The 26503-nt window shown below is 40.2% G+C and overlaps 1 protein-coding gene across 1 annotated transcript in view; it reads left to right on the top strand.

The window, feature by feature from the left end:
- LOC142075044 (interleukin-1 receptor type 1-like) overlaps window positions 1-12912 on the top strand; it is a 29136-nt gene extending 16224 nt beyond the window's left edge. Inside the window, exons 9-13 of the mRNA XM_075136039.1 lie at window positions 1897-2017; window positions 5042-5187; window positions 6775-6918; window positions 7738-7902; window positions 9381-12912. Of these exons, the coding sequence (XP_074992140.1) occupies window positions 1897-2017; window positions 5042-5187; window positions 6775-6918; window positions 7738-7902; window positions 9381-9757 (953 nt within the window). The 3' untranslated portion in view covers window positions 9758-12912. The remainder of the gene's footprint in view (window positions 1-1896; window positions 2018-5041; window positions 5188-6774; window positions 6919-7737; window positions 7903-9380) is intronic.
- The last annotated feature ends 13591 nt before the right edge of the window (window positions 12913-26503 follow it).

Consider the following 26503-nt stretch of genomic DNA (forward strand, 5'->3'; position numbering starts at 1 on the left):
AGTAAAATTACGCCCGGGAAGAAGGGAGGGGTGGGGGGAAGGTGTTTTAAAATTTGGTTTTATTTCTCATTATCCTACTCTGATTTGATTGGTAATAAATTAAACTAATTTCCCCAAGTCGAGCCTGTTTTGCCCGTGACGGCAATTGGTGAGTGATCTCCCTGTCCTTAACTCGACTCACGAGCCTTTCGTTATATTTTCTGTCCCCTGTCCAGCTGAGGAGGGGAGTGACAGAGCGGCTTTGGTGGGCACCTGGCATCCAGCCAGGGTCAACCCACCACATATTCAAAAGTAATATTCTCTGGCTGGTACCTTTAATGGGATGCTGGAAAAAAAACTTTGCTCCTATTAAATGCCTGCCTGTGGGGCAGAACCTGGAAAAACCCTGTCCTTAACTCGACTCACGAGCCTTTCGTTATATTTTCTCTCCCCTGTTCAGCTGAGGAGGGGAGTGACAGAGCAGCTTTGGTGGGCACCTGGCATCCAGCCAGGGTCAACCCACCACATATTCAAAAGTAATATTCTCTGGCTGGTACCTTTAATGGGATGCTGGAAAAAAAACTTTGCTCCTATTAAATGCCTGCCTGTGGGGCAGAACCTGGAAAAACCTGTATGAACCTGGAAACACTTGTATTTTTGAATGAGAAATGGCAAGAGAAGGTTGTGCAGAAACTTAACAGTACATTCATGAATGTATAGAAATAAAGAGAAACACTTAAGGGGTTTTCTTCCTTTTGAAGAGCTGTGCAATGCACATCTTTAGAAAAAAATCATTGTTGTGGTAGAAGGACATGAGGGAAGAGATTGGGGAACATCTGTGATTTCTATGTGAACTCTTGTTAAAGTAACTGCTTTGCATGTGAGCTAAAGGTTTATTCCATACTTTTGATAGAGACTATCCCTTGGTGGAAGCAACTAGATCTGATGTGGTTCTAGGAAATGAAACATTGAGATCTTTACATAGGTGAACTGAGAGCCCACCTTCTCCTATCAAATCATAACTTCCGTGGGTAAAATACAGAAGGAAAGGACTCCAGGAAAGCTGCTTACCTTCCTGTAAATGGAGCCCTCTGAGGTACATTGGCAATAAATATATGCTGCAACTTGGCTTGCTTTCTTAATACTGAGGCATTCTGTAGCATCTGGACTGTTGGTGACAAAGGAGCTGAGTGACAGGTGAGCTTGCTCTGGGAGCAGAGCTTGAGGGTATTCAGAAACCATCCCAGTGGACAGTGTTGGCCAAAAGACTCTGATCTGGAGTAAAGATATGCATGGTCACTAGGAATGGGATTCAGCTCCAGGGTGTGGTTGTCTACACATGGATATCTGCATGTGAGCTAGGGGCCTTAATTCATGCTATTATCAATGGGGGCTCAATTCAGTTGCTTACACATAGATGTCTAGTGCTGTTTTGGGTGGTCTGGCTACTCCAGCAGTGCAGGTTTCTTGAAGATCTGGAGTCCTGGCTGCCAGCTCCATATGGATGCCTTGGATGCTGGAGAGCATCTCAGATGTCGCCATACTGTGTACGTGCAACTGATTTGAGCCCTGAGGTCTTTCAGTGGAGTCAGTGGAATCTGGAGAGCCATTCAGTTGGTAAGGTCCAGGTGTCTACTTTAATGTGAGTGGACTCCAGCAGAGCTGAACTCTGTTACTAGCTTAGACGTCTACCTCACATGTAGACATGGACATTTAGACACCTATGTTTAGGGTAGAATTTATATCTAGATTGGAGACACCCAAGTGTGGATTACAAATGGATGAGTTTTAAGGACTCTGCTTTTCATAAGGTAAGTGGGTTTTTTGATATCCTTCCCTTTCCCAGCTGTTCCTTAATCACTTGATCCTGCTTCTGTTACAAGACCTTCAACTGCTGTATTTAAATGTTTTTTGTAGGCTCTCATGTAGTTATGGAATGTAATATATCAAGTGGCATAAATGGCTTGATTCCATTCTGGCAAGTTAATGATGAGGATGTTGATAGCTTTGATAGCACCTACAGGGAACAGTTTTATGAGTAAGTATCCTTATACATTGAATTGTAAGTGCATTTCTAGGTGAAGTAATCTGCAGCAATTTGCAGTGAATTCACCGTAAAGTTTACTACGAGTCAAACGTCAGTAGTCATTGAAAGACTGATTAGAAGTCTGCATCAAGTACCTTATATTCTTATTGCTTGGTTTAAAAAAAAAAGAAACATTTTATTATAAATACTGATGTATCTGATACATATGATTGCTTCATTACATTTGTAGGTTTTTATAATGCTGTTGTGAAACATATAATTTTGTAAGGCTTATTTATGCATTTGTTCTTATGCAATTCTTTTTGCTAATAGATTAAAGCCTGCTCTTTGTCCTTAATATGGGAAGGATAGATTGGTCCAAGACAAAAAATCACCCCACTTACTTTTATTTGTGAAGTTGGTCCTTTTCCAAGTACAGACACAGCTGCTAATCCTCAAGAACAGAAAGCAGAAGCTCTTGTGGCAGGACATTTATGTTTTTTTTTTTTAATGTTCAGGAAAATCAAACACAAATTAGGCTGATAAAACCAGCAATTTCTTTCGAGAGAGCAGGACCTTTGTTACTCAGTGATTGGTCTATGCTGTAGCAGAGTGTGCATGTACTGTTTGCTTTCTCATTGTATCAATCACTGCTGTTAAATATAACCCTTAAAATGTAGTGCAAAGAAGAAAGAAAAAAAAAATTGCAGCTGATCAGTTCACACTCATGCAGAAGCATTGCCGTCTCGATGAAGTGCCATCATCAGTGCAAAATATGGCTAGAGAGTTAGGTTGCAGACTGCTTTTAAAGTTATTTTTTTCATTCATCTGTATCTGGCCTCCAGAAGGCATCTTAGTTCTACTTTGTCCCCAAGTTTCTTTAGGGGGAATTATTACTTTCATTATCGATCTGTATACTTTGTTGTTTGCCTATAAATATTAGGGCCCCAGCTTAAGGTCTCTAAGGCACAACTAAGCCCATTATTCTTTAGGGCATGAAGTTTCTCAGCTTCACCAGTTAAGACACATGTGGAGCTCTGGGTAGCTATGTTTAAAGTTATTATAACTGCAGCTTCTTCTGAAACCAACTTGGTGCTGCTATTAAACACATCTTCTTGAAAAGCATTTAATATATTTAACTTAAAGCAATTCTCTGTTAAGATTTTTGGGTTGCTCGGAAGTCATCTCCATTTCTAATCGCTACCCTGCCTGATAATTTTCCCATGCCAGAGATGGAGATGTGCAAAATACATCCTGTGCAAGTTCTAATTAGGATTAATAGTTCAAAGTTTTCCAGTATCTGAGAAATGAATCTAATTGCAATAATAATGTTTTATTTAAAAAAAATAGCAGCAATTTCTCAGCAATTAAATTTGTGGAGCGTTTGCTAGTAGCAAAGCACACTGTAGGCATGGCCAACATTATGGGCTTGAGGGCTTACACCTAGGAGGTAACTCTTTCCTCTACTGGGAGGAAAGTTAAAACTGACTTGAACAAATCTGAACATGTTGCAAAATGATGAGGTTTGTATTGGCGTCGCATGACAGAAGTTGCTGGCAATTATATATGTAATAGAAACTGGTTCTTCAGGATGTTCTGAGTTTTCCTCCTTGAGCACATAAAGTCACGTCACTTTGGTATATGCGGTAGGATGCCGGTTTGTAGGTACCTTCCTACTGCAGCCCCTCCCACCTCATACTTGTAAATCTACCTTAGAGCAGGATGGTATTTAACAGGATAGCATATTATATCTCCAAGCCTCTTGTGGCAATAGATACCATCCATAAAGTCAGTATCACCATGTTTGTTGTTATTTGATGCCAGGGTCACCCAACTTTTGTGAATTTTGTTCATCATTATTTCCCAAGTTGGTTGGTGCCATTGACTGTGGACAGTGTGGGCTCGGAGAGTCTTAGTGTGCTTAGAAAGGTCTCTGCTTCATCATCAGTATAAAGAATCCTGGAAGATGATTTTTCTCTTGACACTTTATTACTAGTTATTACTGGTTTGAGTAGTCTTTCATTCACAGAATTGTTTAGGTTGGAAGGCACTTCTTGAGATTGTCTAGTCCAAGCCCCCTGCTTAAGCAGGGTCAGATAGAGCAGACTGCTCAGGGCTGTGTCCAGTTGGGTTTTGAATATCTCCACAGGTGGAGACTTCACAACTTCTCTGGGCAACATGTTCCAGTGTTTGACCACCCTGACAGTAAAAAAGTGTTCAGCTGGAATTTCAGATGGGAAAGTGTTTCAATTTGTGCTCAGTGCCTCTTGTCCTGTCAGTGGGCCCTCCTGAAAGGAGCCTGGCTCCCTCTTCTCCACTCCTTCCCGTCAGGTATTTACACGTACAGATGAGATCCACCCCTCATCCCCTGCCCCCGCGCCTTCTCTTTTCCGGGCTGAACAGTCCTTGCTCTCTTATATGACAGATGCTCCACTCCTTTAATCGTTTTCATGGCCCTGCATTGGACTTACTCCAGTAAATTCATACATTTCTTGTATTGGGGAGCCCAGAACTGGTGCCACTACTCCAGGTGTGACCTCACTAGTACTGAGTAGAGGGGAAGGATCATCTCCCTTAACCTGCTGGCAGCGCTCTTCTTAATGCAGTCCAGGATGCCTGGGGACTGGTTATTCCTCCTCAGGTGCAGGATTTGCATTTTACTTTGAACATCATGAGGTTCCTGTCAGCCCATTTCTCCAGCCTGTCAAGGTTCCTCTGGATGGCAGCATGACCTTCTGGTGTATCAGCCATCCCTCTGAGTTCTGTATCACCTGCAAAACTGCTAATGGTGCACTCTGTCCCACCCAGCAAAAAACCCCCAACAGCCCAATGTATATGGAAAATGCCAAATCACCTCTGATCATGAAGCTGTTTGTTACGGGGGTGATATTTACTGTGCTTCTCTGGCTTCTTAGGTTTATAGAGGTAAAAAATGAATGTTCTTGTGTTTGTGGATAGATGAATCTATCCCATATTAAGCACTGATATTTCAGTTTCTCTACAGATGTTTCGTTTTTACTCTTTTTTTAATGACAGAGAGGGGATGCCTCATGGACTTGCTGTATCTGGAACAAAATTTAACATTTCAAAAGTGAAAGTAAAGGATTATGCTCATAAATTTTTCTGTCACTTCATATACGGTTCTCAACAATTTACAGCCTACATCAAATTGGAACGCCCAGGTAAAAGATCTCATCTTGATAAAATGGTGATCAATGATGCTTACTTCTCAGTTAGTTTGGCAACGCCCTACTTTGAGCTAAAGCTGTGTGCAAAGTGGGCAATGCAGCTCAATACCTTTCTTTGTGAATTTTTTGTTGTATTGTTAGCAAAATTAAAGAAAATAGCACTTTTAACTTGCTTTGTCTTCTGTCATTAAGTGTTTTAGGAAACATTAATGAAAAACTCCAATTTATTTGAACTAAGTATGAGACCTCAGTGGAATACTGTGCTTCATTTTACACACTTGTACTTAAAGAATCATGTGGAGCAGAGGAGATCATGTGTCTGGAAGAGCAGTGAAAATGGCCCATTCTCTAAAAGAGCTGGAGGGAAGGCATAATTAAGTGTGGAACAGACTGTCAAAAGGACGTGAATGTATATGTGGACCTGGTTGTCCTGTCCTTCAGTAACAAATAATGGGCTCAGATTGCCAGGAGAAGGGGGGGGGGAATCTATTATATAGTAGGAGAAACTCTAACAGTGATGATAGTGAAGGAATGAAATAGATTGCTTGGAAAGGTTATGGACTTCCGATTACTGATGCATGTGCTGTGTTATCACCTTCTAGATAGGCTCATGCATGTTGATTGGGAGCATCCTGCCACTTGTTGGAGACCCCAGTGTTGAGCTCAGAGACAAGGATAAGTTTGACCTATTGCTGGCTAGCATGACATTTTTTTTTTTTTAAGTAGATGAACTTAAAGGTAAAGTGAGCTTTAAAAACTCAAATGCAAGGCTGAGGAAATTAATTCTTTTTATTTAAAAAACAGACACACAGAAAAGCAAATCACCAAATATTATAAGTGCCCATTTTGTTTTTTTTAAATTTAGCTGCAGAAGAGCCTGTGGTCTATTGAGCTTGTATTGAGCTGGCTTTGTCAACTGTGAGCCAATCCTTTGACAAATGTTATTCTCAAACTTACCTTTAACTGGCCACACTGTAAACAAATACTTGACTGAAAGTGGATCTGAGCTCTAGCTTGTTACATAACTATAAGTTTCTTCATAAAGTTTGTCAGAGTAGGATTTAACCTCAGAAATCCTTTAATATGCATGAACTAAAAAATGTAGTTTGTGGAGGGTGTTTGTTGTTTTAAGGACAACAAATCTATTAAGGACAACAAATTACTAGGTTCAATGAGATCTTCGAAGAGGTTAGAGACAATGGAAAGCTGGTTGGTCTGGGGAGACTAGTGTGGTCAGGAAATCACTTCCCCACCTCTGACTTTCTTGCTTTCTGACTGATAAAATTTTGTACAAGAATTCTCACTCTACTGCTGCACTGGGATATACATCAATATTTTGGTGTTTCAGCTGAAGAGTAGCCTCATTTGTCACATTGCTAAGGTATCTTTTCTCTGAAAGAGAATAACAGTCAAATAACTATTTGCAGAAAGCATACATGAAAAACTTTCAGTCCTATTAATTCGTTCCTTTTTTTTTTTAATATTTTAATGACTAAACAATTTTGAACATCTCTTGTCTTTCTCTGGTTCAGTGTATAACTATGTCTTGTTTGTTTTCTCTCTTATTCTACTGTACTGCAGCTCGCAACATTCAGCATTACTTAATTGGAGGAGGAGTTTCTTTGGTATTTTTAGTGTTTTTTACTCTCTTTATCTACAAGATCTTCAAAATTGATATTGTGCTTTGGTATCGGGACTCCTGCCATCCTTTCCTGGGTAAAAAAGGTATGTTTGTGTAACAGTGCTGTGTGTTGTAATGAACCTTCACCTTCCCTTGCAAAGCAATGAGTTAACCTCATGGAGTGTGATTGGTCTTCTTTGGGATTTTTGACTTTCTTTTGTTTTCTACTTGAAGGCACTTCTGATTATTTTACTTTCTGTAAATTCCTGGCATTCAGAAAAATGTTGATAGGGGTGCTGTCTATGAGAGTATGCTGAAGTATGGGTCATTTCCAAACATCTGAAAGGAGGTACATGGCTAGAGAAACAGAAAATACCTTCTAGAGGTATTGAGGTTCTGTTAGATTTCTTTAAAGACTTTTAAATTTGGTCTTTCTGGAAGATTTGTTCCAAAATATCTAATACAATTCAGACCTTGAAATTCGCCAAATATTTTGGTTTTGTTTTCATATCTAAGTGGTTGCTGTGTTTTGAAACTCCAGATTAAAAAAATGACCTATGAGTTACATGGCAGCTGGAATTTTAAGTATTCAGTTGTACTACTGGAACTGCTATTTTCCAGATAATTCAGTGATAACATTTTTTTATTTAGAGTTAAAAAAAGAATATTCAAACCTATTTAATTTTGCAGGTCTCTCTTGCCTGTTCAGATCCAGCATACTGAGTTCTAGAAGGCCTGATTCTACAGATATTTCAGGCTTAGTATAATTATACATGCTTAGATAATAGCAGGATTAGGACCTAAACCAATGATTGAAGTGGGGGAAAAAACAGAATTTAGAGATATTTTGTTTGTTTGTTTGTTTGCTTGCTTTTGTGTCTTCAGAATCCATTTTTATATTACTCCTATTGCTCACTCTTTAGTTTCAGATGGGAAGATCTATGATGCTTACGTTCTGTATCCAAAGAACAGAGAAAGCTGCTTGTATTCATCAGATATTTTTGCTCTGAAGATACTGCCAGAGGTCTTAGAAAGACAGTGTGGATATAACCTCTTCATATTTGGGAGGGATGATTTACCAGGAGAAGGTAAGCTATCTGAAGACAAATTACACTTGAGTTTTCTCATTGGCAGCTGTAAATACAACTCAGAAACAGGCAATGAATCAGATGTGATTCGAAGTATCTCCCACCATTGAATGAGCTATGATTTTCTTATTCTCTCTGATGGAGAATGAGAAATACAGCACTGGGTGCTCCCATGAAGTCTGTTTATCTCAGCCTTTCCCTTGTCATTATTTAGCTCTTCCAGGTTTTTTCAATGTCTGGCTAGCCTAGACATCTGGAGATGGAAGGATGCTGAGGGGAAAAGGAGTTGAAATTGTGGTTGTGAATGATGACTAATGGCAGGAAACATGGAAAAGTAGGTCTCGTGAGTGGTGTGAAGAGAGCCCGTTGCTCTGAGGTGCCATTTGACAGGATGACCTCTCCACTGCTTCATTTTTATTTGCTCTGAGAATTGCTGTCAAACCAGCGGGATGCAATAAAGCGTATAATGGATGCTTAGATAGTGCAGGTGGAAAAAAAAGAATACAAAGCAATACTAAGTTATCAGGAGCGATCCGCTGTATCAAAGACTACTTGTCTCTAGTGGAAGTTCTTACAAAGCATTGCCTTCCTTGCAAGCTTTAAAGTCCTTGTGGAGGCTTCTTCTGTGTGCGTATGCGCATCAAATTTAAATTTCTAGCATCTGACACTGAAAATTGTAGTCTGTCCCACTGACGGCTTATGTGAGGTGAAATGGTGAAAGTCATCTGATCCTTCCTGCTCTTATGACTCTAAAAAGATAAATTTGCAGATTAGGCCTTAAATAGAAGTTTTTGTTTAAAAAAAAAATTGGGTGTGAACAAACCTACATGAGATGGTTCGTGGATCATTTTTTTACACCTGAAGGCTTTTGGTAGTGGTTTGGGAAGGAGGGGTTCCATGAGAAGTAGAACCTGAAGTGCTGCTTTATTTTTCCAGCTTGAAAAAATGCAACAGTCTATTCTCAGGGTTAACCCGTATGGTTTTTGTGTGGTATTCACCATATTTTGCTGTTTTAGAATTAATTGTCTGGAGTGCCATTGAAGAGAGGATTCTTTGCTTTCTCTTCCACTTACATGTAATAAAAAACAGTTAAGCATATCAGAACAAGCAGTTCAAGGAAAAAAGTCATAGTTTTATCTAGGCCTATGGTTTTGGAACTTGTTTTTTTGCAATTGCACCTATGATGGTAATAAAATGGCATTAGCGAGATAAGTAGTAGATAGTTAGTAGCTCTTCTCTGTTTATGCAAAACAAGAATATAGACATGCAGTCTGATGGGGTCAGATTGTGTTGCATTGGCCAAATCTCTACTTGTTGGCTAACCCAATGTAACTGCTTGCATGCTCTTATCCTGTCCCTATTTGTGAGGTAAAGTGTGTTGGCTCAAATATCAAACAGTGAATGAACGAGCTGCAACATGTTGGTAACAAAAAATAGAAACATACAGCCTTAATTTTGCACAACCTTTTTTTCTACAGCTGTGATCAGCATCGCTGATGAAAAAATCCATCAAAGTAGAAGAATGATAATTGTTTTAGTACCAGAACCCTCCTCTTACAGTATTCTGGAAGATGTGTCTGAAAAGCAACTAGCCATGTATAATGCTCTTATCCAAGATGGCATTAAAGTAATTCTTATTGAACTTGAAAAAATACAAGATTACGCAACCATGCCAGAATCCATCAAATATATTAAGCAAAAGCATGGGGCTATCCGATGGAAAGGGGACTTCTCGGAAAGGTCTCACTCAGCAAGTACCAGATTCTGGAAGAAAGTGCGCTACCACATGCCATCCAGAAAAAATGGATCTTCATCAGGCTTGCATTTGTTACCAAAAGACTTTAATTCTCCCTAAATAACAGAAGAAAAATGACACTTAGTGACTAATTCAGTTCACATAGTTGGTGATGGATTGATTGAAGGTCACGTGTATCTGTTTTGTGCAGACAATCTTATCCAAATTTTCTGGATTGAAGGTACAACTTCATCTACAGATGTGAATCATTTTTTCCTCTGGCCAGATCAACAGAATGCCTTGAAATGTCGTCAATAGCACAGTGATGACATGGAAACCATGTAGGAATACATGAGAGCTTTTCCAAGAATTGCAATGTGATTTGGTGGAATTCTTTTGGTATTAAAAATGGAAGGGGAAAAAAAAACTATCAAAAAACCAGAAAACTTGTTTTTTGGAATTAAAGGTTGAATATGAAGGGAACTATATTAATTATAATTGTGATATTATGTAATGGCATGGTTGATGCCAGTAAATGTTTTTGTTTCAGTTTTTTTAATGAAATGACACAAAACTTTTCTTTGTTACAAGTTCGTTATTTGCCTTGTTCAGTTTGCTGAAAGATAAATCCCTCTGTGTTACTGCATTGGTGTGTTATCATCCAAGAGAATAGGTAAGAGACAATCCCAGCCCCCAAAAGTGCTATTGAACCTGACAAAGCGTAAATACTCTTCCCTGATCTTTTTTACATTTTAAAGAACTGTACCATTTTTAGTCACTTGTCCCATGCAGACATTGTAAAAATACCATTGTTATGCTGTACTGAGTCAAAAAATTAATCTCCAGAGGATTTTTTTTTTCCAGTTAAGTGGCTTAATATATTTTTTTCTTACTTTACCCAAATGGAACAATTAGCTAATGACATAGACTCTCTCATGGGGAGTACAGGATGGTTGGCTTCGTCCGCCTTACCTTAAAGACCAGACCAAGGGGCTTCAGGGCACCCGCTTCTCGTGGGTCGCTGTTGCTGAAGGAGAGCAGGTCTTCCCTCCTGTCCCAGCCAGCATGCTGCCTCTAGCATCTGTCAGCTCTGAAAGCTGAAGCTGGCTGAACACACTAATGTTCTTTTCCTTGGGATGGTTTTCTCCCAGATTAGTGAGTTTATCTGGAGGGTTCAGAGTGCAACGGGAGAAGAAAAGGGGTGGTGGAACCATGCTCTTTGGCTCCAGATGTGTTTAGAAAATAGAGCTAAAATAGCATTGTTGCCCAGTACTCCTTAAAGTGAGAGAGAGAGGTGCCCTGTGTTACCCCCTCCAGCTGCTTGCTTTTCTCCTTTCCCTCTGCCCTGATGGTGTAAGGAATCTGAGGTGACTGTGTGATGAATTGGGGCTGGATGAATTGGGGCTGGATGAATTGGGGCTGGATGAATTGGGGCTGGATGAATTGGGGCTGGATGAATTGGGGCTGGATGAATTGGGGCTGGATGAATTGGGGCTGGATGAATTGGGGCTGGATGAATTGGGGCTGGATGAATTGGGGCTGGATGAATTGGGGCTGGATGAATTGAATTGGGGCTGGAGTCACACCTTCCAAACAGCTGCTTAGGAAAGGAAGTTGTTATTAACAATATTATGTATGCCACAATTGTTAACTCTGAAGTTATGTTTGACTTGTGTGTAGGCAGTGATGTAATGTAATGATCAGTTCTTTTTTGGGGGGAGGGAGATTTGATTGATTTTAAAAAATTACCAAATCTGTTTAATGCCATGTTTATACCTATGCATTTTATAGGAGCAGGAAATGTGAGAGCCAAATTGCCTGTGCTTTTCAGTCTGTCCTTGAAAGTTACATTTTTAAGTTATGAGATCTAGTTGTATATGGAAGCTTCAGGATTTGATTGTTACTGCCTTTAACTGCTGCTTGCAACTCTGAATTCCTATGTGTGTCCTGTCAGCTTCTCTCTTGCAGCACCTTTTGCTCTCCTCCTCAAACTCCAGCCTCTTTTCCCATGCAGCTCCCTTATTTTGGAACAAGCAACTTACTATTGTGTCAAACTCCATCACTTTCCAAGCTGTCCTTGAAGGCTGTTGCTAATACAGTATTAGGCAGAAATTTTCCCTTTGAATTGGTCCTTTGATATCTCTACGTGTTCATCTGAAAAAACTCATGTTCTGCATCCTTCAGAATTTGTCTACTCATTTTGACACTGCAGTGTTGGCTTTTTCTTTTTCCATGGCTCAAGCATTTATCTTCTTACATCTCCATCCTCAGCCAAACAAAACTGATAGTGTGAGGTGCCATCCCACGGAAGAACTGCCCAGTGAATGTGGGATGGTGTGACGCTTGTGTTCTGCCTGATAAGTGACAAAATCAGTGGAAATAAGTTCCTCTCCCACCTAAAGTGCTTTGGTTACCTCGGTGTGTGCTGGAAACTTGAAACTCTGCTTCTGAGAGGCAGTGCCATCTGAGCTTTGTGAGTTGAATGTGTTTGGCCAGAATGGAATAAGAATCTCTTCATTTCAGAATAGGAGGGGAAAAAAGGGCATTTGAAACATCAGACTGTTTCAAACTGTGTCATGGTACTGGAGTGTTTTATTGGTGAATGTCATGTATGTATAGACCAATGCACATGCTTATATTCTGTTCTCATTCTGTGTTTTAGTCAAGACAGAAGTGTCAAGGGAGGATCAGTTCTGGTCATGAAGTGCCACATTCACTTAGCTGTTGCACACAGGCTGCTTTTAAATACGGTGTGTGTTCAGTTCAGCCTATTGTAGGGTAAGAGAGCTTCGAGACCTGAAGTTACTGAGATCCATCTGAACAAGGCTAATTGTTACAGTTCACATGGATAAAAGAATTTAGTAGGACGGTTTGGTCACAGAACTCTTCTGTAAGAAGATCCCTATATCAAATGTGAAGATTAGACACTGGAAGTATGGTATTTGTACTCTGAGGACTAGGGTATAATACTGACTGCACTTCCACCTTGACAGCTTGCAGTATGCAGGCCAGCCAACAGAGTTCCAGCAACCTCGGGCCTCCTGAATTATTTTTGCTGACTGGAATAGATTGAATGAAAAACTGCTTCTTGTTAACCCTACCTTTAGGGATAGGAAAGTTATTTTACTGAGCCAAAATACTGTTTTTTAAAAAATATTTGTTCCTTTTGATGTATTTATACAAATGATGCTGAAGTTTTCATGTCTGTTATGTAAAGGCACTTTAAGGAGATCCATTCTTTAGTTCAATAAAGGCACTACATATTTTTTCTTACAGCACTGTTGGTTTTTTTCCTCATTCCTCCACTAAAGCATGCTGAGAATGAACAATGGCAAGCAGCAGTCTTGACGTGAAGTGCCTTAAACAAGACTGGTATATTAGATCTTCATTCAGGCTGCTGAATGTGTGTGGCGGGGAAAGAGTCTCATTAACCATTGTGTTAATCTGGTCTTGGCACAACATTAGCACTAACTACCTCGCACTGCCTGGGCAAACGGGAAATGGGAGCTTGGCTCTGCTCTGTCCTGTACCCTCCTTGCAGCGAGGTGAAGCGAGAGGAGCCCCAAGGCTGCTGCTTCGCTCTCTGGGACCAGCAGGGTCCCCAGCAGTGCCCCACTGAGCAACCTTCTGCTGCAGCTCCTCAAGAGCTGGGGGAAATGCAGGAGACCTCAAATGGAGGAAATGTGAAGGGCTTCTCAGCAGTAGTGGAGAGGCAGCCTTCTCTGCTTGCCTCCTTGGGCAAGCCCTGGCTTTCTAATCTGCTCCAGGAAAGCCAGAGCCTTGGCAGTGGGGCTGTAGGGGCTGGTCTTGCGTGAGACCTCATGTTGATTTCAGAGGGGCTAATGTGCTTAGCATAGGGTTTACAGGATAATAAAAAAGGAGCTTATAAAACTAAGAGTTTTAAATTTGGTCTGTACTTCTTGCATTCTGATTGTTTTGAACTTCTTGAAAGCTGTTACTGAATACCATTTCTGACCCTTTTTCTAGTACAGGTAACACCAGCTCTGTTTACTTGCTAGTTTAATCCAAAACCATGACAGCTTGTTTTTTCATGCAAGATAGATAAGCAGATGAGAAAGCCATTAGAGGAGTTCTTCTATGAGATGAGTTTTTATATACCTGTGCAACTCTCACAGTAGTTGTTTTTCAGAATCCAAGAACTTTTGTTATAACTTCTGTATAACCAGCAGCAATAAGTCTTATTCTATATTTAGACTGTATCAGCATTTTCATGTGAAATTTCCCACATGAAGTATTTTCAAGACCTGTATTGAGAATGCTTTTTCAGGCCTAATTTATACTATACACCTGTCTAAAACCCAGGCAAGGGTTCAGGCTGTAAATTAGTGTGTGCTTGTAGGTCCTATGCATTTGTTGCTTCCCCTTAGGAAGGGGATCACTAGAAGCATCACTTCCATGCTGACAGCAGCACAGCACAAATTCTTTTTAAGCAGGAGGTAGTGGACGATTTGCTTCTGCTAAGGTGCTCTTCGTTCCCCGCCTCTTCCAAGATACAGCACCTTTGAACTAAGTCTGCGTACTTAGAGATGAAAAGACTGCAGTGGGAAGAGCCAAGTCGGAGCAAATCACTGTTCCCAGGTAACCGGACTCAGCATGGTTTACTGCGAGAGCTGAAGCCAGCCTGACCAGCAGGTTTCCTGCCTGGACTAGAGGAACAGTAGGAATGTGTCCAGTATTGTGACAAAGTCCTCCCAAGTGAGCTTTTCAAGTCTTCTACTTTAGTTTAGTCCCATCCTCCTCAAAGCCATTGAAAGCAAAGCTTTCTGTTCAGTAAGGAGAATAAAGATCTCCATGTGAGGCGAGTAAAGCTAATGTAGTTCTCGGATGTCTTCACTGGTAATGAACTTAAAGGGAAGCAAGTTAACCAAACCCTAAGCCTCTGGATGAAGCAAGAGAAAGAAAGGGCAGGGGCGGGGGGGAAAGAACCGTTGACTTCAGGAGGACACTGAAGCAGACATCCAGAGAATCAGTCTAATTTCTGTATGTAAAATAAACTCAGAAGTAGGATTTTAAAAAGCGGTTATGATGCTTATGATGTAAAATTTACAAGTTTTGTTTATTATATTTTGGGTTGTGTGCGTTCATTGTTTGAATGTTTGTCTTGCAAGAGTATTAAAGAGGCTCCTCAACACCTAAATACTTTTTTCTGTAGTTTTCTGCTTGCTCTTTTAAAAATTCTTGTTTGGTTTTGTTCCCTTGAAATGGATACTTGCACTCTCTAAAAATATATAGAGAAATGATTTGAACAAGGCATTGCATAATTCATGTTTAGTGTTTGCAGAGAATGGGCAGTCTCTTCTTACTGATTGTCTATAAACGTCAGGGCCCCGAGGGCGCTAATAAGCCTTACTGGCCCTCATCAACTGCACCTTGCGCCCAGGAGGCCCATTTCAGCCCACCCTGCTTCCTTGCAGGGACACTGGGACGGACCCTGGGCTGGGAGAGAGCTGCCAGCCCACCTGGCACCCTGACAGTTAGGTAGTGCAGTGTCTCCTTATCAAATGAACTTTAGCTTGACTTGGTACAGAAGTAGAAGCCAAATGCCTGTGATGAGAGGGAGCCAGTCCAGAGCACATCTCTGTGAGAAGCTGCTTTGGTTTGTTCTTGCAGGTGCAGACTGGGGAACCTGTGCAAGCATCACGCAGGAAGGAATGTCTCTTTCCCTCTGATTTGGATTTTGTTCGTAAATGCAAGAAAACAAAACCAACCAACCAAAAAACCCCACCCAACTCAAAATAAAAAACCCCAAAACACCCAACAAAAGAAATTCTACTCAAAACCCAAATGGATTTTGTGGTGGTAATTCAGGAATACTTTTGTGTTTCTGTTCCCAAACACTGGTGGAGTCTTCTGTTATGATTTTAACAAGGTTAATTTTTCTGCGGCTGGTACCTGTCAGAGATGAGCATCTCTCTAACTACCTTAAGAATTAAGCTAGCTCTATGGTGAGAGATGTTTGAGCAAAGTTATGGTTCCAGCAAAGCTTATTAAATTAAAGGTGATTTTATTTATATTTATTCCTGGCAAGTTCTCTGTTGTTCTCCTGCTTTTTTAGAAAGCCAAGAAGAAGGTGATGACTCGGTTATGAGCATTTAATTGCACTCAGGAGGTTTGTGTCCCATTTTGTGAGCATGCAGCTTCCTGGAGATTCCTTGGGAGCTGGAGCTCTCTTAACTCTCAGTCTCCCACTTGATAGACTCACATGGTAAGTGTCAAATGATTGTGATGGATGACTAGCAGACTTACCCAAAACACCTTCCAGCCATCAGCAGCCTACAGAAGATAACCCTGATATAAAGATCATCATTCTAGTGATGCAGGGGACCGTGGGCTCCGACTGACGGACAAGGACAAGCAACCTGGCCAGCTTGAGTCTTGCACAGGCTCACGCAGCTTGCCCAGTGGCTCTGGTGCGTAGATGTGGAGCAGTGCGAAGGAGAGCGCTGCACTACTTCTGCACCTGCCTGCTCTGCAGAGTGGTTTCACTGCAGGATTCAGTTTTTCAGTGGGTATGAGTGGTTTGTCCCAAGTTATACCTGATCCTGTTTTTCTTCTCTTGCCTAAAGTTTCTTACATGATAGAAAAAAACAATATGTAGTGAAACCAGGAAAATGAAGATGTGAGAGGAAGGAGAGGATGGCAGGAATGGTAATTATTCTTTTTTATAAGGTTGCTTGTCTTGTGTTGGTACATCAGACAGCAGGGAATTTGCTTTTGAATGCAATACTACTTCCCTAACCTTGTGCACTGATTTCATTAAAAGTTAATGACAGGATAGTATTTAGGAAACAAGGATGAAATAATATAAATGTGACATATGTGGCGGTGCATTTCCCCCCTCCCCTGGGCCGCTCTGCCACCTCAGGCGTTGCCGTTAGCCTTGGCCTTTGTGTCACCAGCTGGGCGGCTGAGCGTCCCGTGGCCGCACCCGGCACTCGTGCGCGGCTGAGGCGGGGAGCGGCACTGGCCCTACCGGGGACTCCTGTTGCCTGGCCAAGGTGGGGAACGGGAGCGGGAACAATTCATCATCCCTGACAGCCTTGGAACATTCCCTGCCTGGATCGTAGCTCAAGTGGAACGGTACCATTGTTACTATTCCGGATCGTTCTGGATTGTGACCAGGATGGAAATCTACTGATGACTAAAGCCAGTCATCTTGCGCCCCTATAAACAGTGGTACTAAGCGAGGCCCTTTGAGCTCTCCCGGACCGCAGCGGGCTGCGCCCAGCATCTCCCTTTGAGTGGGATGCCTCTCAGAGCTCACAAACTCTCTAGTTTGCGATATTCGGAGGACCGTCGCCAAAAGCCGACAACGGGATCTGGGCTGAAACAGTCCTCGAGGCTCAACCCATCTCCTGTTGAGAAATGCCGAGACATTTGACGTGAATATTTCATTGGACTCGAGGGTAATTTTTAACAGGTATACCTTTTGTACATTTGTGTCTCTGTGTGGCTGTGAATTGATTTAGGTAACCAATAGCAAGTGTAATCTGTAATCAAGCCACTGTTGTGATTGTAGCAAATTCTATTAACTTACTTCGTAAATGTTAAATTAATCAATGATGAAGTGCTGCTAAAATCTTGTGATCCACTTCAAAACTGTGAATGAACCTTAGACTGCTGCTAGACACATCTAATCCCTTAGACATAAACCATTGACCAAGTCTGGGACTAGGAGTGGATCCAGCCGCACCTAAGCTCCATCAGGAGTGCAGAAAGCAAGGGGGTCTCCTCTGAACTTTGTGACTCAATGGGAGGGTCTCCCTTACCCTTTTACAGGGTAAGGTCTCTGTATAAATCATTCTAGCTCAATTCTAACTTGATTCTCCTTTGTATGCTTCATCCATGTAGTAAGTGATAGAGTGAACCTTGCCATCGAACTCTGCTGAGTAGCACTTTTATAAATTTCTATTAAAAACACTTTCTGCTAATACCTTTGACGGTGATTCTTTAAGCAGCCTCTAAACCACTCATTCACGACAACATATCAGAATGCTTACTCAATGGTTTTATTTTCATTACATGACAAGCTGTAACAAAATATGTTTAAATGTCTTAGTACTTAAAAATACTGCTGGCTTTTGTTATCATAATGGATTTTATTATGATCAAGTGATACCAACAGTGACAAGCTTGAATATTGTGTGTCCTTATCAGTACTGTTTCAGAGATAAGAAAGAATACTTTGCCCATTCATTGATACAGGGTCTAAGACATTACTGTTACTGCCCCTACTTAATTTTTAATTGCGAGATTTATTTTATAATGTTCAGAACTCGAAACGGGGACAGAAGGGGAATTGAATAATCATATGATCTTTTTTATAAACAGTAGTGTAACTAAAATATTTTTAATTATTTAAATGCATTGTGATTAAATTGAAACTAAAGCCATTTTCTTTTCAGCTTTGGCTTAAATAGTAAATGCATCCTACTGCAAAAGGCAAAGGTGTTGTTTATGTAAGAGGGGACTTTGTATATCAAACCTTTGTATCTCTGGTTGTTTAGATATGCTCAGTTATTTTCTCTGCCCCTCTTCACTTTCTAAATTACATTTAAAAAGGACACTTTGATTTTATGTACATATAGCCACACAAATGTGGGTGATAAAGTGATACTTCCCGTGGCTAGAATGGCTCTAGAAGCAAAGGCAGCTCAGCGCATCTGGGGCGCATCACTGAGCCCCAGTGCCTTTTCCCGCATGCCTTGTCTTGATGGACTGCTCTGGCTTTGCAGAGTTTGTAGCATGCTTGTTGGCACACCATAGGCAAAACCAGCAGTTATCTATGATACACAAAGCGGAAAATAAAGAAAAAAGCTTTCAGAGATGTCTTAATGTGAAAGGAATTATATTGTTACCAGCAAAATTATTTTCTGTATTCTTGAGAAGGAATATTACAGTTTTTAAATTAAGTTCTTTATTTGTATTATCTGTCGATGTTTTAATAATTAATTGTTATTGCATTTAGGAATGTAATCCGCTTAAAGACAAAAGGTTTCTTAGATTGAGAGAGGATCTTGTACTAACCGTTATGACTGTAAAAGGAGTGGAGTGAATGACTTACTTACACAAAATCACATATAATTGCTTGGGAAAACAAGATAACATTTATGTAAAAGTTACTAGTCAGTCTACTTCTCAGTCTTTTGTGTAACAAAGTGGTGCAATTCTATGGATTTTCTATCATTTATCTAAATCCAAAAGGTTGACGTGTTGATTCTCTGTATTCATGAGGAATGTTGAATCGAAACACCCAAGAAAACAATTTTCTTCAATTATAGTAATCCTTTCTAAAATATGAAGTTATAATAGAATTATTAACAATCTGTTAATAGTGTTGTGTTTTGTGTGCTTAGAAGCATATTCATTTTCAAATTCAGAGCCCAGGAACCCAGCCGTTACCCAGTTACTCTTTAGTTGGTGCTCTTGTCAGCAGCTACTCTTTCGTAGTCAAATGATGCTGGTTATGAGTGGAGAGTGAAAATCTGAGGTGAAAATCACCAGCCTGGAAGTTGTATCAACACTTGTATGTTCCTGGAAGGCGAGTGCGCTGAGGAACAGGCAGGTCACAGTTCGTGGCAGTTCATCAGGCTGTGGAGCGTGAACGTGGGCAGTTTGGACACCTTTCTAGCATGACATAGCATCTTCATTGCTTTGGGAATGGAAGAAGTGCAAGTACAGGCAGATAGGTCTTCTGGGGACACGCAGAAGGGCAAATAAAACTTTTGAGAGCTCTCCATGGCAATAGCTGTATTACAGGACGTGTTAGTTCTTCAGTGCTGTTGAATCTAGGTGAACGCCACAGCTGTATCCTGACCCCACACCGGGATGTAATGTGGATTCAAACCAACTTTTTGGCTTGCCCTGGAAGAAAAGCCAGTCTGCAGCTAGAAGGGAGTGATGAGCACGCCCTGCCCAGGTCTCCAACAGACCCCCAGCGTGCATCCTGGTGACAAATGGTCAGTGCTTCAAGAGGCTAAAATATTATGAGAAGTTCTAGTGCAAACACTTGATTAACATTGACTTAAAGTTGCCAGCCACGTTTCCCGCTGACCCCAAAGCAATAAGCAGCAAAACCCATTCTGTCAGCTGCTGGTGCTTCATTTTTCAGTCGCTTTTTTCAGACTCAACTATTGCTTTATTCACCCAGGAGCCCTGGATGTTGTTCCTTCCCTGAGCAATCTCTGTACTGCCTAAGCTACCAGCATAAATATAAATATTATTACAGTTCCAGTGTTGTGGATTTTTTTCAACAAATCACTGTTATGACTACAAACTTTGAACAATTACTAACATAAACCAGCTGTTCGCTTTCTTAATGTTACAGAAAGCACTCATGTTTTCAGTTAGATTATTTACATGCATCTGAAAAAGGCCACAGGGAGTTACAGAAGTCTACAAGTTGTATCAGTACCATGCTGGTCCTAAAAACAGGTGATAATTCAAACAATAAAGGGTGAAGTTAAAGGTGCTTGTTTGTTTCTGGCTTAAAAAGGAAATAAAGGAAAGGCAGGAGCTGGGTTGAGATGATGAACTGATGAGCAGATGAGGTACTAGCCAGCCAAAAGGCTATTTTTTAGTTTCCCTTTTTTTATTATCTGAATAATTTGAATCTGCTACATAGGATAGGTATTTCACAAGAAAGCTTCATTTTCATCTAAAATAATATTGTTCAGGTATTTCTAGTAACATAACAATGCTTTCTCCTCTTCTTCCCCAGTCCATAATACTTTTGTTAGATCTCTTGGGGATTTCTTTTGGTAAATGCTACATTCAAACACAGCAGTCCAAACAAGTAGAAAAATACCAAAAAAAAAAAAGGTTATACCAAGTGCAATGAACAAGAATTCAGGTGCAGACCTGCTTTTTTGCAGGTTATCAGTGAAACAGAATGACACTATCAGCTGCTAGTGATATTTCTAGGCTAGTGACACTTGTTTTGTAGATATTTAGGTAGATATTTTGTATTTGCGGCTAGTTCTTTTGGTTTATTCTTAGAAACACTCCCCTCACCCCTTTGGGAAGAAAATGAGCTTTTTGCCTCCCCCCTCCCAAAAAAAAAAAAAAAACCCAAACCCAAACCAAACCATATGATTGAAATTAAACTTGGTAACTAACTTATCTCTTCCATCGGCAGGTCATAAGAAGTTAGATTCATCTGTTTCAGTGATGCACTTGATGCATTTATTGTGATTGTTCCGACTTGTTAATATTAGAAAATCTTTTCCATAGTCTCCCCAAATTCTTGTATTTCCCTTTGCGTTCACAAATAAAAAGGGTTTCTTTGATTATGTATCTTGTGGTATACATACAAAGATAGGGGGGTTGTGTAGGCCTCCTGCACAGCAGAAGTAATTTGTAAGTTTTGCCTCAGTGGAATATTGGGAAACTCGCAGTGAGGAGCATAAGGGGGAAATGCCAGAGAAGAGACATGTCTGGTGGGGAACATGCAAAAAGATTTCTGCAGAGGAAAATTAGTACAGGCTGGCATCCCCTAAAAGGAAATTAACAGAAGACGTGCTGAAACATCTTACCTTTTCCTTTCTCTCTACTCATTCTCCTTTAAACAGAGTTTTGCCTTCAGAAGTAGAGATATGCCAACCAATGCATGAAATCTGCTGGATAATTTGTTACATCTCATGTGGGATGCACTGGGTGGCTACAGTGATGCATAAGAAACTATGATCCTAGAATAGATAAAAATAAATGCAGCAGTGAATGGTACAGGAGACATGAACTGGGAGTTTATTTGAATACTAATATTCACAGTGATCATGAATGATGACATATTTTTAGAAGACAAAATTTCGGTATTTCAGACTTTGCTTATCCCCAATCATTAAAAAAGAGAGTGAGGTCTAATGCAAGTGCTCAATTATCCTAAATCTGCTTCTTCCAGTTAGTAAAATTCTCTGACAGTCTCTGTCTTCCATACAATGTACTGTTTTGCTTTGCTATATAGCGTTTGCTTAAAATCATCACGGCCAGTTTGGGGACAAATCCAAATGACTTTGTTGTGTTGTGCAGTCTGCTGGTTAGGGCACTTGTCTAAGACGTGGGAGATGTAGTTTCATCCATGCCCTCATTACACACAGAAAAGGAACACCTGTGATTTTTTAGCTTTTAAAAAGTAATTAAAAAAAATACGAAAAAATGTGAACTCACATTGTTGTAGCTATCTCCAAGATATCTTTCCCTTTACAAATCCCCTTTAGAGGCCAGATTTAATACTCAAATATGTTAAATGGGCTTATTTGTGCATTAACTTCAAGAACTGGAGAATGTTTGCCTGCATAGATACCAAACAGAAGCAAAGCTAGTGACTTTAAAGCAGCCCAAATGTATTAGATGCTGAGCCTGAGAACTTACTCATGCAAGTAATCCAGGTTGTGTTACATATTATTTTGGCCAAACTTCAACAGGAGCTACTTGTACTAGGATGCTCCTGTTTGTGCACAGAAATCCTGGGTTAGTCATGTAGGATTAAAGGTTTGCAAAAGTTCAGATTAGAGTGTTGGGCTTTCTCAGTGTCCCTTTAACACTTAAGTACATAAATGCCATTGGTTCTGGCTTAGGTGCCAAAAGAGGCTTTCTGACTCTTATGTTAAATAGGAGAACTATTTGCAGGACTGGGGTCTTGAAAAGCAAACATAGTCTGACAAGGGAGCTAGAAAAGCCTCATATTTCTAAAAAATGTTTCCTTTGTTCTGTCAAATTCCTCTTTAGCTTCTTGCTATCACTTGAATGGCTCAGACTATGTAAAATTAAATAATTTTTAAGACCACACTCTAATGGTGTTTTTTTTAGAGTATAGTATCATCATAGACCACAATGTATCAAGATTCAAAGATGATTTACCTGCTGTACCCTGGAAAGTCAAAAATACATTAGTCAATTTTTTGAAGGAGAGTCAGAGAGGAAGATTTGTAACTGTGTTTGTATGTGGTTATCAGCTGTTTCTGAACAAAAATATTTTGCTTTTCACTTTTGTCTTTGTTTCACAGTGTTTGAATTGGAGAAACACCATCTCACTGATTTATAACAGACTTCAGCAGAAAACTTACATAATACTTCTGAAGGTATGGCTTTATAAGGGGGCATTTCATCAAAAAGAGGATGTGACCTCTGTGCATTATCTTTCTGCTTTGACTTTACCCTTTTCACTCCACTTTGCCTTTACCATTCTTACTCTGCTTCCCCCACACATTCTGTTAGGCTTTAGCAGTCTGACAGTCCTCTTCATTTAAGGATTTGGTCTGACATCTGCAGGCACAACTCCTGTGTGCCATGAGACAGGCAGAACAGCATTGGTATCACCAGTTCTGGTGGTATTATTTACCCGAATGTCGGTAGCATCAGCATGCAAATTATTTTTAATCTGACTTTAAAAAAAAAAAGTTTATTGTGGATTTGGATTCTTTTCTTTGTCTTCAGGTTAGCGAGCATCACTTGTCCTCTCAGCTTGTATTTTTAATTTTTTTTTTTAAAAAAGGAAAATCTAGACACATTTGGTTGTCTTTGAGGGAGAGATGAAATATGTAAGAGCTGGACATGTGGTGAAATCCCAAGAGTTGTCAATGTTGTACACGCCAGTTTCTCAGTCTCTTTCATCACTGGGGTATGATAACATGAGACTTTTGTCTATTTTGAATGCAGTCTGTTTGAGACAGTGGCTGCACGCAGCTATGGACCTAGCCACAAAAAGCTCTGCTCATGGTTACTTACTTAAGGGTATACTACTCTAACAGAAACATTTAATATTCATAATCTTGGTTCTCTGTTCTCAGTATGTTGTGAAGAGATTTGAGTGATTTTCAAGTACTTAGGATGATAAAACATGTCTTCCCCACTGTGCTCTCAAAACAGAGCCATTTTCCTAGCATCAACTTCATTGCTTTCCTTTTTATATACAAGATTCTTTCCTTGATGGATGCTTCTTCTCTGCAGTGAAGCTCAATATCACAGAAGTGTGGATAGAAGGCTACAACAATTGCTTTGTGTGCCATACTGGCCATGTTGCAGCATACATTGCTTTAAAATGACGAAGTTATTAAAATAATGAACACTTCCCTAGCTAGGAACAATAAAGTTACCCGAGTCCACTAGTGTAACCGAGAACAATTTATGTGGAGACTTGGACAACTGAACTTCTAGAAGGAATATTAACGAAAAGCAGAAAATTTTAAGAAGTCATGCATTTCAGAACAAGTATAGAAAGAAAGCATTGAAGTTGTATCAAGCACTTGATTCTAAGACTTTTTTTCCTAGTAAGTGAACTGAAGCACTCTGTTCCTTTGCTTCTACTGATGAAGCTCTTATGTTTTAATGACCTATAGTGGAGTTCTTACAAAGAAGCTGGAATAATGTCTTTAGTTTTAAATAATAAAAAACCCCACTGCAAGTGGGAGATTTGACTCTCTATGAATTGCCCAGAGAAATCCCTTTAGGCAGCTTAAGGAGACCTAAATTTCTGTGTCTTGCATTTGCTTGAAAGTTCCAGTGACTGATGCAATACTTTCATTATGTCTTTCTTTTCCTTCACTGGTTTAGCTCAAAATTCTTGTGGTTGCTTGGTTGCAGGACTCCTTGCATCGACATTTTTAACTGTTGCAAGACGGAAGTATTAATCTACACATTTTTAAAGACTGATGTCGTGCCTTGGCGTTAAAACCCCTGTCATCTTTGCCTGCAGAAAGGGGGTATGTTTGCATAATCACACAGATAAAGTGCAGTATGCATTCCTAGGACTGCTAAGAACTTTTTAACAAAGTAAGCAATTGTGAAGACTTGCAGGAGACGACCTCATGGGAGAATTTTGTTTGGACTTTCCCATGTTCTCTCTTCACCAGTTAAATTGTAACCCCCGGCTCTGCCCTCCAGTTTTTAGAGGGCTTCATCTCAAGCCCCCTAGACACAACTTTCTGCCAGTGAGTGTCATGTGTATGTAATTATAAATGCATTTTTTCCCTTGTCTGTGACCAAGAACTTGGTTGTGTATACCTATGCAATGTACATATAGCACCTAGAAGGCCTGAACTTGGGAAGCACAAGATGGGAGGGGGCTTCCTCTGCCCCTTGGCTAGTTCATTCCCATCTCAGGTGTTCAGTTTTCTGAACAGTTTTCTTTCTGTGATTTATCATGCTTAATCCTAACAAAGTAGTTAGGTTTCTCATCTCCGTAATTGCTGTTCAAGAATCTCATTTGATCTGATTCTTAGAAACTTATAAATTTGTAGCTTTAATGTATTAATTGACAGCTGAGACATATTCTTCTCCTTCATTGGTGTCTACTGGATGTATTATTTATAGACAGCAGTTGTAGTCTGTCTTCAATTTAACCTAGACAAGCCAAATTAACTTAATCCTTCCTGAAAGGTAAGCTCATTTTCCCTAGTATACTAGTAGTCCTCCTCCCATGAGAAGTCTCTTCAAATTTGTTAACATGTTGACTAGGACAGCACGCAACATTTCAGCCAAAAGTGGGCTGGTGCCCTGAACAGTGTTGTCGGGGTCCTAAACGGAAGATGCATGTGCATGGAGGAGTTAGTGATCCACCTGAGAGCCGATGCAAGTAGGTGCAGGCCTGAGCTGTGCTGCATGTTCCACATGGCTGGAGGACAACCTGAGCCAGCTCACCCTAATGGAGAAGCCTGTAGGCAGCTCTCACTTGGCACCTGGCGATGACTCCATCTGCATGTCTCAGCTTACCTTGAAGAAGAAATGGCCTGTTTTCATACAACATCCTTTGCTTGACAGTAGAGATGATGAATAGAGTTGTCTACTTCTAAGGACACCTCGTAAAACCTCTGAAGGCTTCAGTGCTGGCAAATCTCCCCACAGACGGGATTTGCGTGGCATGCCATGCCCTGACTAGAGGTCTGGCCAATACTGCACAGCTCTGGGCTCCCAGCACCTGAAGAGACATAAGATTATCTGTGCTATCTCCTTTTATCTTCTCAGGTTATCTCCAATAAATCAAATTTTAATCAATATCCGTGGAGTCTGAGCATCTTTCTCACTGGGATCTACAATGAACACTTGCGTCAGTGCATTACAGGTGCCTTAGGTACTTCTCTAACTCTACTGGAAATAGTTCACCTGATTTAAGACAGCATTTGCTTTTTTTTTTTTTTTTAATAGATATAACAATCTGGTGAGTCATAGGAATCTTGACACCCAATTCTTCTCCTTAGTCTGTGATTCCGGATTGCAAGCCATTAATTTTTTGTAAAAAAAAAAAAAAAAGTGGTGTAATTTATGAGTGCACGAGGAGCACATAAGTAAACATCATCATGAGCCAGGCCTCTGGGTCACATACTTCTCTTCCAACTGTTGTGCAATCGGTAAATTACGTAGGAAAACTTCAATTTTTTTGTGCTGACAGCACTGATGAAAACATCGATTTGAAGGCAATGGCTGATCCCCTGGTGAGTTCCCTCCATGACAGTAACTACTGCCACACCTTGGCTCTTCCCTTGTCAAGCATTTGCTGTCATCTTTCGCTAGCTGGCTTCCCAGTCAGCCTTGCAATTCTGGTTTTGCAATATAACTCGGCTTTCTCCGCTCTACCATGATAATCAGTTTCCAAGATGGAAGTGATAAGGATATTGAAACAAAACAACAGACTAATGTGATGTAATGGAACGCTGCAACATTACTTTTGTATTTTCCATTTCCAATTTTCCACTCCTATTTTAACCTTTCTGAATCAATAATTTTTGCATACCCTGCAGCTTACAGTTTGATTGTTTTTGAATATTTCTTCCTTAATAGAAGTTTTTCTGTTCTCCAATTGTATAATATATATATTTTTAAAAAAATACTGTAGAATGTTTTTTCTGCAGA

The sequence above is a fragment of the Calonectris borealis genome, chromosome 1 (assembly GCF_964195595.1).
Source record: "Calonectris borealis chromosome 1, bCalBor7.hap1.2, whole genome shotgun sequence".
NCBI classification, from domain to species: Eukaryota; Metazoa; Chordata; class Aves; order Procellariiformes; family Procellariidae; genus Calonectris; species Calonectris borealis.